The sequence below is a fragment of the Zootoca vivipara genome, chromosome 10 (genome assembly GCF_965207765.1).
Source record: "Zootoca vivipara chromosome 10, rZooViv2.hap1.1, whole genome shotgun sequence".
NCBI lineage: Eukaryota > Metazoa > Chordata > Lepidosauria > Squamata > Lacertidae > Zootoca > Zootoca vivipara.
In genome coordinates, this window is record NC_142593.1 from 14,635,631 (window position 1) to 14,651,839 (window position 16,209).

Sequence of the window (16,209 nt, forward strand, 5' to 3'; positions counted from 1 at the left end):
GTTTTACAAATACAGTGGTACCTCTAATTACGAACTTAATTCGTTTCGGAGGTCCATTCTTAACCTGAAACTGTTCTTAACGAGAGGCATGCTTTCATAATGGGGCCTCTTGCCAACACATGATTTCCATTCTCATCCTGGGGCAAAGTTCTCAACTCAAGGTAACTCTTCCAGGTTAGCGGAGTTTGTAACCTGAAGCGTTTGTAACCTGGGGCTTTTGTAACTCGAGGTACCACTGTACAAAGTTATAAAAATCCAAATATATATCCATATACAGAGATTCCTCAAATCTCGGGACTTCCCCCTACGCCCTCCATGGGGTCCCATTTTGAACATTTACAACTGCATATTCTTCCATACTCTAAATCCATATTGTCCATGGTATTTGTTACACTTCAAGTGAAATCAAAATCTTGCCAATGTTTCCATCTGCTTACAGTGGTCTCCTAAACAACTTAACATTTCCCCCCATTCTTTTATAAAGTTTTTGTCCTTTTGGGTTCTGAGTTTTCCAGTCAGTTTTGCCATCTCTCCTCTCAACCCCTTGCAGTCTTCGACGATGCCGACCTTCACCTGGTCATTCCGTCTGCCCTCTTTGCGGCTGTGGGGACAGCAGGCCAGAGATGCACAACTGCCAGGAGGCTGGTAAGAAGCGCTGGGATTTCCGTGTCTTCTCCAAACGCCTGTTTGGATGGTAGCCGGACGCCTGCAGTGGCGTTAGGAACAGTGCTGGCTTGGATAAATTTAGGTTTGATGAGGCCCTAAGCTACTGACGGTAATGGGGCCCTTTATATGTCTAGCTGTCCTTTGTCAACAACAAATTGTTGCTGTTTTTTGTGTTGAATATACAGTGGTGCCTCGCTAGATGAATTTAATTCATTTCACGGGTCTTTTCTTATAACGAAAAATTCGTCTAGCGAATCCCATAGGAATGTATTGAATTTTTTGCATTTTTTTTTTGCCCATAGGAACGCATTAATTGAATTTCAATGCATTCCTATGGGAAACCGTGATTCATTAGATGAATTTTTCGTAAAACGAATTCGTCTAGCGAGGCAATTTCGTAAAGCAGGGCATTCGTTAAGCGAGGCACCACTGTATGCTATATGGTAATTTATGGACCTAATAGGTATCTAAAGCCATTTGCACATAACAAAATACAGTGGTACCTCTGGTTACGAACTTAATTCGTTCCGGAGGTCTGTTCTTAACCTGAAACCATTCTTAACCAGAGGTACCACTTTAGCTAATGGGGCCTCCCGCTGCCGCCGCCGCACCACCACACGATTTCTGTTCTCATCCTGAGGTAAAGTCCTTAACCCAAGGTACTACTTCCGGGTTAGCGGAGTCTGTAACCCGAGGTGTTTGTAACCTGAGGTACCACTATATGTATTTTAATATTAGATAACAGGTACAACAGCTTGACCTACATTCAACTGTGCTAGTCTGCAGCTGCATGCCACATGTTGCCATGCAGCCAGTCCATGCAGATTGTAGACACCCTATATATAGAAATGAGCAAACCAGTGATATTTTAGGGAGCAGGCTAGCAGGCAGGGCCCATTACATATATCATAGGAGCCTACACAACACTGTTGCTGTATGTAGGTTTGATTTTATTTGTTATCTTATATTTTGGAAATTTACATCCAGGGTTTTTTTCCTTTAATTTTTTTGGGGCCCCCAAGAGAGTGGGGCCCTAAGCTATAGCTTGTTTAGCTTATATGTAAATATGGCACTGTTTGTGTCGGGGCTGGTAGGATGGCAGGCCATCGGCTTGGTGGAGCTAGACCCCAACGATAGACAGACCCAAGTAGTTATCGCTTTGACCCCATCTTGGCCGTCCTCCTTGCTGAAACTGTGCAAAGGGTGACACTGCCACTAAGGAAAAAGAAGCGAGTAAAATCTGGCGGAGGACGAACTGAGCTTGGTTTGTCCTAAGGCAGGCATAGGGGCAACCTTGGCGCTCCAGATGTTTTGGGACTACAACTCCCATCATCCCTAGCTAACAGGACCAGTGGTCAGGGATGATGGGAGTTGTAGTCCCAAAATTATGTGGAGGGCAGAGTTTGCCTTTGCCTATCCTAAGGGACTAGCCTCCACCGATTAGGAGCAGCTCTGACTGCCCATAGAAACTTTTCAACGAATCACTACATAACTATTAGGTATGTTCCTGTTGCATTATTACGTAATTTATGTGAAAATACTCCACATCATAATGATGGAATGCTCTGTTCGTTGTCGTTCGTGTATGCTAGGCATCCCCAAACTTCGGCCCTCCAGATGTTTTGGACTACAATTCCCATCTTCCCTGACCACTGGTCCTGTTAGCTAGGGATCATGGGAGCTGTAGGCCAATACATCTGGAGGGCCGCAGTTTGGGGATGCCTGGTGTATGCCTTCCATCATCATTAACATAATAATAATAACAATTTATTCATTTATATATACCCTGCCCACCTGGCTGGGTTTCCCCCGCCACTCTGGGCAGCTCCCAACAGAATATTAAAAACACGATAAAACATCAAACATTAAAAACTTCCCTAAACAGGGCTGTCTTCAGATGTCTTCTAAAAGTCAGATAGCTGTTTATTTCCTTGACATCTGATGGGAGGGCGTTCCACAGGGCTGGTGCCACTACCAAGAAGGCCTGTTAGCAAAGAATGGAAGCAGAAGAACTCTGGTTAATTCCGAAGTGATTACCTTTTTTAAAAAAATGTCTCCAGCACAGTTTGGATTGGTGTGGTTCTGTAAAAATGTTTTTTTTTCCAATCTTTCAAACATTGGATAAATTCTGTTTGCCAAATGAGCCATGCTTAGCCAACAGATCACAGGCTTCAAAGAAGCCTGGGAAAAATCCCAAATGATCTTTTAATATTCTTTTTTATTATTATTCCGAAACCATTCGTTCTAAACTCATAGGGGGATATCTAGTGAGGCATGCCTGATTGTAGAACAAGATTTCCCCTCCTTTCCCCCTGACCTGCCTTCCAAATCTCCTATGGAGGGTCCTCAAGCTTTTCAAGGCGTATTTTGGGATATTGGGGCTGCAGGAGGAGAAGGGAAAGACCCGCTGTGTTAATGGATGTCTGCTTGTGCGTGATGTTTGATGTCTCCCATTATTACTGCTTGCTTTTGAAATAAGGTTATTTAAATTCTGATCAGATCTCCCTAGTTCGCAATGAATAGGAAAATATAGTTATGAATTGCTGGCTTATGCAAATGAATAAAACCCAATAGGTGAAGAGGAAATGTTGGCAACATCTCATTTAAAACAGCAGTTACTTAAAACCTCATGGGTTTCAGAGAGATTTAGGAGAAGTACCTAGTTTTCTCCTGATTGTGCACAGTGAAATAATTCAATGTTTTTACTTTAAAGACCAAAATGTGCACTGTATTCTAAGTCTTTGATTAAATGTTTTAACTCAAAGTGCTATTATTTGGCATTAGGCAGACTGAAGATCTTCAAATTCTGTTTTATGGTTTGCCAGACCTATTGCTGTGCAAAAAAGGGCCCTTTGTATGCAAAAGTAACCGGGTTCTAGAGCCTTTTGCTGCTGCTGTTTGAATATGTTGGGCTTTGTTAATTTCCGCTTTAAACGTCTTGTCAATTTTACCCAGAGATGGTGGCAGCATTTGCCAGCTCTCAAAAATGCACTATATGCCATTTGGTTGAGAAATAGAATGTGCATTTCTCAGTACATACCTGGGGAGAAAGGGGAACTTGCCATAACTTAGTTTGATATCGAGGACAGCATAAAAATGGAAGTGCTTCACAGTCATATCTTGGTTTTCGAACAGCTTAGTTCTCTAACGTTTTGGCTCCCGAACACCACAAACCGAGAAGTGAGTGTTCTGGTTTGCAAACTTTTTTTTGGAAGCTGAACATCCGACAGAGCTTCCACGGCTTCTGATTGGCTGCAGAAGCTTCCTGCAGCCAATCAGAAGCCACACTTTGGTTTTTGAAATTTTTGGAAGTCAAACGGACTTCTGGAATGGATTCCGTTCGACTTTGAAGGTACGGCCATATTCGCATTTTCAACGTTCGGAACAAACTTTTAGCAGCCCCGCTGCTCTCTGCAGGACCTTAGAAGTTAGCACCGCTGTTGCCAATCTTAAACATATTTTTCTTCTTCTAATGTTCTGCTTAGTTTTTGCATGAAAGCATCCATGATGAAGTGGTGGAGAAACTTGTAAAGGCGTACGCACAAGTCCGTATTGGAGATCCTTGGGACGGTAAGAGCTCCTCTCTACTCTGGGAAGCATTGCATGGTGGTTCTTAGTTGGCATTGCAGTTTGGGAGAACTGAACAGTTGCCCACTTCCCAAGCTTCCATTTCATAGATCTGCCTCCACCTTATGGGATTACCCATGAGGTGTCTGAGAAGAAACTCTGCGCACACGTGTGGGGGTTTTGAACCACCCAAAGGCCTTGCCCAAACAGCTGCTTCTCTTGCTTAGGAAGGAAAAGCTGCATTTTGGTGCAAGAAAATTGTTTCAAGCAGCTCCAACTTGGGCCAAGCGTAGGTGTCCCAGCCTTTCACCGTAACCGCTGAACCGCATTGCAACAAATTTGGGCCCATCGGGGAGGGATCTAGCATAAAAAAACCACACCTTTCACACCTAAAATAATGATTACATGCAAAAAAGGTGGTGCGCAAATTAGACATCACCAGCAGAAGCTCTGAAGACTCCAGTAGCATCCTGCTTGCTTTTCTGTTTTATCATATCATTAGTGCATAGTATGTTATAGTCAAACACCTGGTATTATGAAAGGGGGGGGGAATAACATAAACATAAGATTATTTAAATAATAGTACCATGACTATATATCTCTAATAATAGTAGCATATATTGTCCCTCCAATTTAATTCACTCTTATAAGCCTTAATTTTAACTCCCCTTCCACTCTTTCTCTGGTTTCCTATCTGTTGTCTTTTTGACTACATTTTCTTACTTTTCTAAATTATGTTCATTAGCTTTGTCACGTCTACGGCTGAGTATTTCTTTCTTCCGGTCTGTTACATTCATTTTCTTGTTATAATATTTCCCCCATATATTCTTTATATCACGTCCGGCCATCTTTTTAAATTCTAGATTGACTTTATTTCGAGAGAAGAAAGGCACCTTAGAATGCTGGAATATATAGAACTTGGCATGACAAGTAGATGAAGAAATGCTGTGTAGTTCTCAAGACGAGATAGTGGTAGGCATTGTGGTAAATGTTAGCTGTGGGCCCTGCTCAGATATACACTTTTTTCCCTTTTCTTTTTTGCAGCAAGCACCCTCTATGGCCCTCTGCACACCGAGCAAGCGGTGAAGTTGTATGTTGATGCCGTGGCACAGGCCAAACAGCAAGGTGGCTCTGTGGTCTATGGTGGGAAGGTGATTAATCTCATAAATACTCGTATATCTCTATATATTTTCCCTACGATTACAAAAAAAGTTGAAGCTGTCATCTTGAACGTGTTTCTCCCAACAATGGTGCACTTTTTTTTTCCCCTTGGAGGATAAAAGCTGCTTGCAGGATGGGTCATTGATTAGTTTTATTTCTGATCAGGGTTTTCTGGATGACGGATAATTTTAAAACAAAACCCCACCGTAAAGCCTAAAAGGTGAAATTCCTTGGTAGTTATACAGTTGTACCTCTACTTTACGTATCCCTCTGGATACGGAATCTTCGAGTTACGGCCACGGCAAACCCGGGTTTCGCTGTGCACGCATGCGCAGAAGCTCTCAATCGCACCGTGTGCATGCGCAGGAGCACACCTCTCTGTTATTTTCCCTCTGGATAAGGAATCTTCGAGTTACGGCCACGGCAAACCCGGAAGTGTATACTTCCGGGTTTCGCTGTGCATGCATGCGCAGAAGCTCTCAATCGCACTGTGTGCATGCGCAGGAGCACACCTCTCTGTTATTTTCGGGGGGCGCGAATGGACCCCCGGAATGAATTAAGTTTGTATCCAGAGGGTCCCCTGTACTCTGAATTCACCAACTAATATCCATGGGCATTTCAAAGTTGACGGGGAATCTGCTGTCTTTGTGAGGTTATGAGTTCTGCTGAAAGCAGGCCATTTTAGTGAAATTAGACATTTTAGTGAAAGTTCCGTCCTGTTCGGTTCTGCAGGTTGTTGGAAAGGTTTGGCTGTGTTATGACTGTTCTATTGTGCCTGTGATGGTGCATAAAACACAAGAAGGGTTCAAGTGCAAATGGAAGAGTTGATGTAAACCTAATGGTTGGTTGGTCGGCTGGCTTCAACGTTGACGTTAATTGGTTAGAGTAGGGGTCCCCAGACTACGGACCGCGGGCCAGATGCGGCCCAATTGGCCTCCCAATCCGGCCCGCGACGACCCCCGCTGCCTGCTCTTGCGGCGCGCTGCGCGGCGGCGCCATTCCAGATCTGAAAAAATTGCTGAAAATCATTTCTGTGCATGCGTATGGGCCTCTCCCGACCCAGAAGAGGTCATTTCCGGTGCACTTCCGGGTCGGGGGAGGTGCACTTCCGGGTCGGGGGAGGCCCATACGCATGTGCACAAACAATTTTCGGCGATTTTTTTCAGCCTGGAAGCGCGCCATCGCACCAGTAAATGGGTGTGCGCATGCGCACTGGCGCGCACTCCCCCGCCCTCCAGCCCGCCGCGCGATCGGCGCGGCGGGCACTGGCCCAAAGGCGGGTAAGTCTGGGGACCCCTGGGTTAGAGTGTGATGCTGGTGACGCCAAGGTTGCAGGCTCAATCCCCGTTAGGGACAGCTGCATAGTTAGACCAGAACAGGGACGTCCAACTCCCAAGAGACTGCGATCTACTCCCCCCCCCAAAAAAAATCTGGCAGTGATCTACCCATTTGGGAGGGGGGAGTTCAGAGTTATTTTTTGAGGGAGGGCAGGCCTTTTTTAAGGGGGGCAGTTGTTGTCCATTGACCTTATTTTAGGGGGGGGCTTCCCAGAGTTGTTAAGCATTTTTAGGGGGGCTTACCTAAGTTGTTGAGCTTTTTTCAAAGTAAGTGTACAGAATGGCAATAAATCGCTCACCAACAACTCAGCCGCTCACAGACGAACGCAGCACTACAGCAGACAACAAAGGAACGCCCACTAAACATGACACAGGGGAAGACCAAAGGGAGAGGGGACTTCTAAACAACATGAGTGATGAGGATAGAGTGATCGACCTGTCGGACACCCCTGGACTAGAAGATCCTGGGGCTTTCTTCCAACACTGATTCTTTTCACCAGCCAGATGTGGAAGACTTTGTCCGGCCTGCAAAGAAGCAAAGTGTGATCAAGAGTCAAATATTCTGCTAGAGCAGACCTGGCTGATGCCGTGCCCTCCAGGTGGGCTCCCATCAGCCCCGGCCAGCATGCCCGGTGGTCAGGAATGATGGGCATTTTAGTCCAGCGACACCAGGAGGGCCAACAGTTAGTCATCCATGGGTGGAAGGAAGCAACTTTTCCTCTAGACTAAAATTACTTATGCCGCTCAGAATGTGACTTAAAGCAGGGCATCTCTTGATAGGCCCGAATGTGTCTGCTTTGTTTGGCATAACGTATTTAAAAAACAGAAAGCTCTTCCTCACATCTATCTGCCCCACTGATTCCCCCCCTGGAAAACCTGCTGTTCAGCGCTGAATTGGAAGAAGCGTCAATCTGTCTTTCCGCAGACGGACATTTGTTCCAGTTCAGCGGTAAACAACTGGTTTTCCTGGGGAAAGCGGCCTGAGAAATGAAAAACTGCCTGGAAAGTGTGGACGAGCCCAAAATCCCCTCCTTGAGACCAAGAATAAACTAAAAAGATGACTCTTCAGGCCAGCCAGTTCACAAAAACATGTTTGTGGCATGATCGGTGACTTTCGAACACGTCTAGAGCTGCAATTTTTCAGCTTTCCCTGACCCTGCGTTCTGCGCCATGGACACACCAACCAGAGAGAGTTTTATGAAGTGATCAGCTTATTTTCTGACAGCTACCTCCTCGCAATTGGAGAAGCAATTATGCCCTTTTCTTCTTCACCTTTTCCATTCCAGGTTATGGATCGTCCCGGAAACTATGTCGAGCCGACCATTGTGACTGGCCTTCCACATAATGCGCCGATTGTGCAGACGGAGACGTTTGTCCCTATTTTGTACGTGATAAAATTTAAGGTAAGCAAACGGGTCTGGTTTGGGTGTTAAAGACTCCTTTTTTTTTTTACACGTTCAAAGGTGGTGGCATCATGAAGAAGGGAGGGGAAATTATTGGCCCATAAAAATGGTGCTGAATTGCACGAGTCAGCCTCCAGGTATTGGAAACCTTCAAGGATTCAACTTAAATTCCTTTCAAGTTTTGATTGACAGTTGGCAACAGAACATTGAGGTGCTGTATTTTTAAGATGACATTTATCCAGGGACATTTGTCACCAAATGGTGTTAATTATGTTGGCCATAGCATGGGTTGTGTCAGGCAATATATATATATATATATTGTAATAATTTTTATTAGATTTTCTGTTTTACAATTTCAGATAAACATTTTACAGACTGTAAAATATCCAATGACTTCCCTTCTCATCTTTTCATGGTTCATTTTACATATCATACATCCCTGCATATTTTACTATATCCATTCAAATTAGTTTTCCACTTCTACATCCATCAAAAATTATTTACTCTGTTGAATTTATCTTAATGCTGCCATATATGGAAGCATATATTTTCCATATATTCAATAAAGGTTTTCCAGTCTTCTTTAAACGTGTGTCCTTCTTGCTCTCTTCTTCTATATGCTAAATCAGCAAGTTCTGCATATTTTGTCACTTAAATTGCCAATCTTCTTTAGTTGGGACCTTACTTACTTTCCAATTTGGGGCTAACAAAACAAAGGCTGCAGTTTTCACATACATAAATAACCTTTTCTGACACCTGGGAATTTCAGTCTGGGTTATCCCCAACAAAAAGGACTCTGGGTTTTTTTTTTGGAAAGTACTTTCAAACATTTTTTTTCAATTCATTATGGATCATTTCCCAATACCCTTTCACCTTTTTACATGTCCACCACATGTGGAAGAATGTTCCCTCCACTTCTTTACACTTCCAACACTTACCTGATTCTGTTTTATAAACCTTAGCTTACCTGCTCAGAGTTAAGTACCACCTATGAATCCTTTTCAAATAATTCTCTTTCAATGAACAACTGCAGTAAATTTCAGGTCACTTTTCCAGAGTTTCTCCCAGAGGTTCAGATCTATATTGTGTCCTATATCTATTGCCCAGTGTGTCATAGAAGCTTTAACAAGCTCGTCTTTTGTTTCCCATTCTAGTCGAAAATTATACATTTTAGACAAAAGTTTATCCTTATTTTGCAGGAGTTTTTTTTTCTTCAAATTGTGAGCTTTGGTACAAAAAGCCTTTCTTTTTATCTAATTTAAACATATTGTGTAACTGGTGGTGTTGCAACCAATTTGTAACTTGGCTCCTTAGGTTTTTCCCTGGGTTGTATCAGGCAATTTTCCTCTCTGGAAAACCAGAGCTCGGGGAGAAAACTCCTGAGCTCCTACATACCAGCAAGAGGACTATGGAAAAGGAACAGCTGTGGGTTTTTTTTTTTGTGGAGGGTGGAGCAGGGAGGAATTGGAATGGTATTACTCTCGCAATAAAACACAACAGGAGCATTCAAAAAGGAATAAAATAAATGATAATTTGGAAAGGAAGGGTGGGCTTGAAAGAACAGGAAGCTGAGAAACAAGGGAAATGAAGAAAATACTTTGGTCCGTGTCAGGGGACCTTCCTACAGTGAACCTCCCCCCATCCTGTTGACCAGCTCTTCACCCAGTGAGAGCAGCAACAGTGGGTCAGGTGGGGGAAATGAGGAAGTTAGCGGTATGGAGGTGGAAAGGCTCAGTGATGTTGGAGAGCCTTTACGCCGCCTTGACCAAGAGGTGGTGGGGAACAGGCAGCTCCTTCCAGCGCCTGAATTAAGGCGTGCCACTAAACATAAGGTCGGGAGGAGGCGTTTCGGGGTGCCCAAACTCTTATGCTGGTCACGCAACAGGAAATGTCCACTCCCGGATTCTGCAAGTGACTAGGAGGTCATGTTTTCTGCTATCTCTGCACTGTAAATACTATGCGCAATAAAACCTTTAAAGACAAGCACAGACTTGGGCGTCCTTACTTGAGAGTAGCCACAACAACACCATTACAGTCCAGGAGAACCCTTAAATGTTCAGTCCTCCAAGTCAGAGACAGAATTTGAAAAACCGCAAAGAGGCACATGAGACAAGGCTATATTCCTCCCCCAAGGAAGAGGGCTTGGAGAGTCTGGAAAATCCTTCCCTTCCCTCATTTATATGGAGACGTTAGTTTCATCTCGAACAACTGCAGTGCCATGTGCATTTTTAATAATAATAATAATAATTTATACCCTGCCCATCTGGTTGGGTTTCCACTCTGGGCAGCTCCCAACAGAATATTGAAAAAGCGATGAAACATCAAACCTTAAAAACTTCCCTAATTCAGATGTCTTTTAAAAGTTGTTTCCTTGACATCTGATGTGAGGGTGTTCCACAGGGCAGGCGCCACCACCGAGAAGGCCCTCTGTCTGCTTCCCTGTAACCTCGACTCATTTAACAATGCACGCTTTTATTTCCAGACGGAAGAAGAAGCCTTTGCATGGAACAACGAAGTAAAACAAGGTCTCTCCAGCAGCATCTTTACCAAAGATTTGGGGAGGATATTCCGGTGGCTTGGGTAAGGCTCTCCCCTTTTCTGTAGACCGGGTATTTACATCTGCTTCAAACATTGCCTAGAAGATGAAATTTCCAACTCCAGCTTTGTTGTTGGAGATTGGTCCTTCTGGACAATTGATACTGACATCTGCTTTGGTAATCGATTTTCCTTTCTTTCCAGGCCAAAGGGATCAGACTGTGGCATTGTAAACGTCAATATTCCAACTAGTGGGGCTGAAATTGGAGGTGCCTTTGGTATGTATGCCCCCCCCCCAAAAAAAATTGTAGAATGCTATTGGACTTACAGAAAGTTTCTAAATTTCCATGCAGGCCCATAGATGGGGGTGGTCATAGTTCACAGATGACCTACACAATTGTGTCTGCTTTGGGACCATTCCAGTCTCCCAACTTTAGTCCAGGGTATTGGGTGTGTATTTTGATGCACGGATTGATCCTATCTGCCCCACCCCACGGTCGGGCTCTAATAAACTGGGCACCATCCAGAACAGTGATGGCCAAACTCGGCCCTCCAGCTGTTTTGGGACTACAACTCCCATCATCCCTAGCCAACAGGACCAGTGCTCAGGGATGATGGGAATTGTAGTCCCAAAACAGCTGGAGGGCCAAGTTTGGCCATCACTGGTCTAGAAGGAAGAGCTTCAGAGTTAGACATACATCAAACGCAAATGTTCCTATTTATTCAGGGCTAGTCAAGAAGATGCCTTATTCCAAGTTTTGCAGTAATTGTGTGTTGGAGTATTTGGAGTGCTTGAACAGCTTGGCTCCCGAACAAATTGGCTTCTGAATGGCGCAAACCAGGAAGTGAGTGTTCTGGTTTGCGAACGTTTTTCGGAAGCCGAACATCCAACGCAGCTTCCTATTGGCTGCAGGAAGCTCCTTCAGCCAATCGGAAGCCGCACCTTGGTTTTCAAGGCGTTTTGGGAGTCGAACGGACTCCAGGAACTGATTCAGTTTGAGAACCAAGCTACAGTGGTACCTTGGGTTACAGACGCTTCAGGTTACAGACTCTGCTAACCCAGAAATAGTACCTCGGGTTAAGAACTTTGCTTCAGGATGAGAACAGAAATCGTGCAGCGGCGGGGCAGCAAGAGCAGGAGGCCCCATTAGCTAAAGTGGTACCTCAGGTTAAGAACAGTTTCAGGTTAAGAACGGACCTCCGGAACGAATCAACTTCTTAACCTGAGGTACCACTACCACTGTACAGTGGAACCTCGGTTTTCGAGTGTCTCGGAAGCCAAACGCTGAAAACCCGGAAGTGACTGCTTCCATTTTCGGACACGCTTCAGAAGTCGAACGGCTTCTGAGGCATGCTTCTCCATTTTTCTCAGTGGAATTTGCTGACCGCCCATTGCACCTTGGTTGTTGAACGTGTCGGAAGTTGAACAGTCTTCCGAAACAGATTACGTTGGACAACCACTGTACAGTAATACCTCCGTGAACGTCCGCCTCGTCTAGCGTCTATTCTGGCGAACGGCCGCAGCAAGCTTGTGGAAGTACTGGAATGGGTTACTTCCGGGTTTGCCACCCGCGCATGCGCAGAAGCACAAACTAGCGGCCGGGGCTCCGGAACGGATCCCGGTTGCAAATCAAGGTACGACTGTATCTGTAGAAAAAATATGCAGCCTAGCCTCCTGCTCTTCAATGCAATTTCTGTATTAGGTTTTCGTTCTCTAGTTGGAAGAATGTACTGAATATTGCTGGGTTCACAATGGAATCCCTGCTATCATGAGAGCTGTGAATTTGAGACGACTTGGGCATTTTCAGGAAGATAGAGGATGCTGAGATTGTTTAGCCTTTAGTGAGGAGAGGAAAGAGGCCGAATGGTTCTATATATAGTCTGTCTAGATAAGAGCTTCTTTGAGAAGTGCAAAGCGGCATTCCTTGGTTTTTCAACCTGTAACATCTCTTGCCACCCCCTTCTCCCTAGGCGGTAATAAACACACAGGAGGCGGAAGAGAATCTGGCAGCGATTCGTGGAAGCAATATATGAGACGAGCCACTTGGTAAGAGCTCAGGGGTTATGGCCGTGTAAATATTATCTGAGTTGCCCTTTGGGGGAAAGCCAAATAAGCAAAGCAAACCACGATTTACCCTTAACCGTAAGTCTAAAGATGTTAAGGGGGAAAGAATGCGAAAACATAATTTAATTAACCGAGTATAGATCCAAAATCAAATGTCAACGTTCACCACTGCCTTCCTCCCGGCAGCTGTTGTTTTAAAAATAACAAGCAAGGCATGCAAAACGCATGCAAAACTTGACCCTAATTTACCGAGAATTGGGTTATAATTTTGCGTCGTTTCATTTCTTTTCTTTAATGTTACATTCTTGGTTGAAAATAAAAAGTAGAAAATCACAAGTGCAAAGGTGAGGTAAGACACACACACACAAAAGGAGGACAAGCAGGAAATAGTTACCATAGAAAACCAAACAGAAAAAAAGATATTGCGTAAAACAAAAAGGGGGGAAATTCTTATTGTAGTTAACCAGGCCTTAATTTAAGAGTGTTCTTTCAATTAAGAAACCCCTATGCCTATATGCCAGAGTGTGGTTTGCGGTATGACTTGTTCCATTAGTGTGATAGCACAGCACTAGAGGGAGCTGTTAATGTATAGCTTAATGTATATGCATAACTGAATTAATTATATCTACATTATTCAGGCCAGGAGTAAGTCTTGTTTATTTCCATCTTATGTGTGTCCACATGTCCTTGTTATCCTGGCAACTTCAGAGCAAAGATGTTTATTGGCAGGAACTTTTCTGGCAGAAACTCTCAATGCTTCCCCCCCAAAACTGTGACATTAGTTTGAAGTTGCTTGAGGTTAATCCGCATTCTCCTTATCTCTGTGAGAGTGTTTTTAGATCCACTTGGCTGCTGTGGGGAACAGGATTGTGGGTAAATAAATAAAACAGTCGTACCCTGGTTTTCGAACAGCCTAGTTCTCGAACATTTTGGATCCCGAACAATCGAAACCCGGAAGTGACTGTTCTGGTTTGCGAACGTTCTTTTGGAATCAGAATGTCCGATGGGCTTCCGCAGCTTCTAATTGGCTACAGGAGCTTCCTGCAGCCAATCGGAAGCCACGCTTTAGTTTTCAAAGGCTTTGGAAGTCGAACGGACTTCCAGAACAGATTCTGTTCGACTTCCAAGGTACGACTGTAATAATAAAAATAAGTTGTTGTTGTTGTTGTTGTTGTTGTTGTTGTTGTTGTTGTTGTTGTTGTTGCTGTTGTTGTTGTTAACAGAAGAACAGCAACTTGCATCCCATTCAATTCAGGGATTTGGGGAACTTGTGGCTTTCCAAATGTCGGGCCTCCCAATTCCCATCAGTCCCAGCCAGAATGACCAGTGGTCAGGGATGATGGGAACTGTAGTCCAACAAGATCTGGAGAGCTGCAGCTTCTCCATCACTGTGCCAAACAGATCCAGAGTGGTGTGCGAGATAATCCTGAAGCCATGTGATATGTTGAATAAAAATGCAAATACAGTAACTGGTTTCTAAACGCAATAATGGAATGCAGAATGGCAAAAGATGTTCTACATTAAAAATAGCAGTAGAAAAACTAATGTTATACATTTTATTTCTTATTTATTTATTTATTTCAGTGACCAAATCTGCTTTATCTGTTTATCTTTCAGCACCATCAATTACAGCAAGGATTTGCCTTTGGCTCAAGGAATCAAGTTTCAATAGCATCCTTGCAAATGTGCTACCCTGGCTGAACTTTGCATTGAAGAATCAGGTCCCTGTTGATTTGAAATGTTGGACGGAACTCCTAAAATCATGTGGCGTTGAGGAGACTTGACTGCTGCAGTGTCCCCGGAGACATACCGAGGGTCCCTCGCGGCCCCTGGGCCCAAATCCCTTTGCTGCAATAGCCGCATTAAAAAGGACTGCATTTTACGGAACCCAAGTACTCGTACGGTCTCGAGAGGAGGAAGGCTGAAAGAAGCTATCTTTGTGCTGCACTGTGAGGAGGACGGGAACATTCTCCTGTGTCTGATCTCTCAGTGCATTGCCACACAAATATACAGGCATACCTCGTTTTATTGCGCTTCAGTTCATGGCCCTTTGCATATATTTCTCCTGGCCACTTCCAGGGTAAAGAAGCCCCACCACCACCACAAATACTGCCCCTCTTTTGGCCACAGAAGTGGAGTTGAAGCTGTCCCCCCCCCTCCTGCCCCCGCAGTCAGGCGAGCCTGCTTAATAGGCTATAGTACTGTGCAAACATAACTTTTATACACACTGGGAAATCCCTAAAAACGGTGTGACTTGCTTTATCTTGCAAATTCGGCTCATCGCAATATCTCCAAGGTATGCCTGTACATCTTGCATTCGGTAATCGTCTGCCTTCATACTGCCTTGCCATTGTTCTTCCTGCTCAGCTCCCAATCTTACACAGATGACTGGAAACAGATTTTTTTGGGGGGGGGGTGTTTTTTGCTTCCACCTTGGCTTCCCCCCCCCCCCCCGGGCCAATTTTGTCAACCCCTAGGTATGTCCCTGAGAGTTCCTTTCCAGAAATCCCAGTTAGGCAGAATATTGCACACACATTCTAATAATGTATCCAGGACTCTGGCCCTGTACTTGAGTTCCAGCGAAGCGCCAGTACCTCTTTGAATCTTAGAACATGACCCACAAAATTCTCAAACGCCGCCTGTGCCTGCTGCATTGGTCGCGCACGACGAAACTGTGCCAAAGTGTATTGGAAAGGATTCCTATGTAGTCGGCTGCAATGCAGAAATAAAACTTCTACATCCCTTGCTATCCTGATCGACCTGCTTATTTATTTACTTCGGATCTCCAGTGTGCTGAAAAGTAATAATAATAATAAATACTCTGGGATTAGGCAGAATTTTTGTGCTCATAGTGTACTGCTTGCGGTGAGATGAAATTCCTTTTTCTTAAACAAAAAAAAGTAAAAATGGCTATTGAAGGCCTGTGATATTTCTATGCAGTGCTTCTTTTCTAGAAAAAGAGGTGCTGGAACTCATCATGAACAGAGAGGGACCAGAATTGAGTTAAAGTGTCAATGTAAAAGTCTATGTAAAAGAGTTCTATGTAAAAGTGTCTTCTTTGGCAATCACTTGCAGCCAAGTAAGATTGTCTTCCATGAACACGGTCTTAACAGTGAGTCCATAAGTGACTGGAGGCCAATTCTGGATCCACACGGCCTTCCACAGTGGGGACATAGGTTTCCGGGCAGGAGCTGGTCACGGTGAAGGTTTGTCAAGTGTGCCTTCCGCTTAGCATGTTTCTCCCTTGCGTCCTGAGTTCGAGTGTCTTCAAAGCTCATGACACTTTTGGTCAAGGCTGTTCTCCAATTGGAGCACTCGCAGGCCAGTGTTTCCCAGTTGTCGGTGTTTATACTACATTTTGTACAAAGCAGGGGTCAGCAAACTTTTTCAGCAGGGGGCCAGTCCACTGTCCCTCAGACCTTGGGGGGGCAGACTATATTTTTTTGGGGGGGGGGATGAACGAATTCCTATGCCC

At 44.4% G+C, this 16,209-nt stretch overlaps 1 protein-coding gene across 1 annotated transcript in view; it reads left to right on the top strand.

Moving 5' to 3' along the window:
• ALDH7A1 (aldehyde dehydrogenase 7 family member A1) overlaps positions 1 to 15,483 on the top strand; it is a 28,635-nt gene extending 13,152 nt beyond the window's left edge. Inside the window, exons 11-18 of the mRNA XM_035099986.3 lie at positions 551 to 645; positions 4,152 to 4,236; positions 5,278 to 5,384; positions 8,018 to 8,134; positions 10,617 to 10,714; positions 10,874 to 10,947; positions 12,641 to 12,716; positions 14,352 to 15,483. Coding sequence (XP_034955877.2) covers positions 551 to 645; positions 4,152 to 4,236; positions 5,278 to 5,384; positions 8,018 to 8,134; positions 10,617 to 10,714; positions 10,874 to 10,947; positions 12,641 to 12,716; positions 14,352 to 14,406 — 707 coding nt within the window. The 3' untranslated portion in view covers positions 14,407 to 15,483. The remainder of the gene's footprint in view (positions 1 to 550; positions 646 to 4,151; positions 4,237 to 5,277; positions 5,385 to 8,017; positions 8,135 to 10,616; positions 10,715 to 10,873; positions 10,948 to 12,640; positions 12,717 to 14,351) is intronic.
• Positions 15,484 to 16,209: the final 726 nt, after the last annotated feature.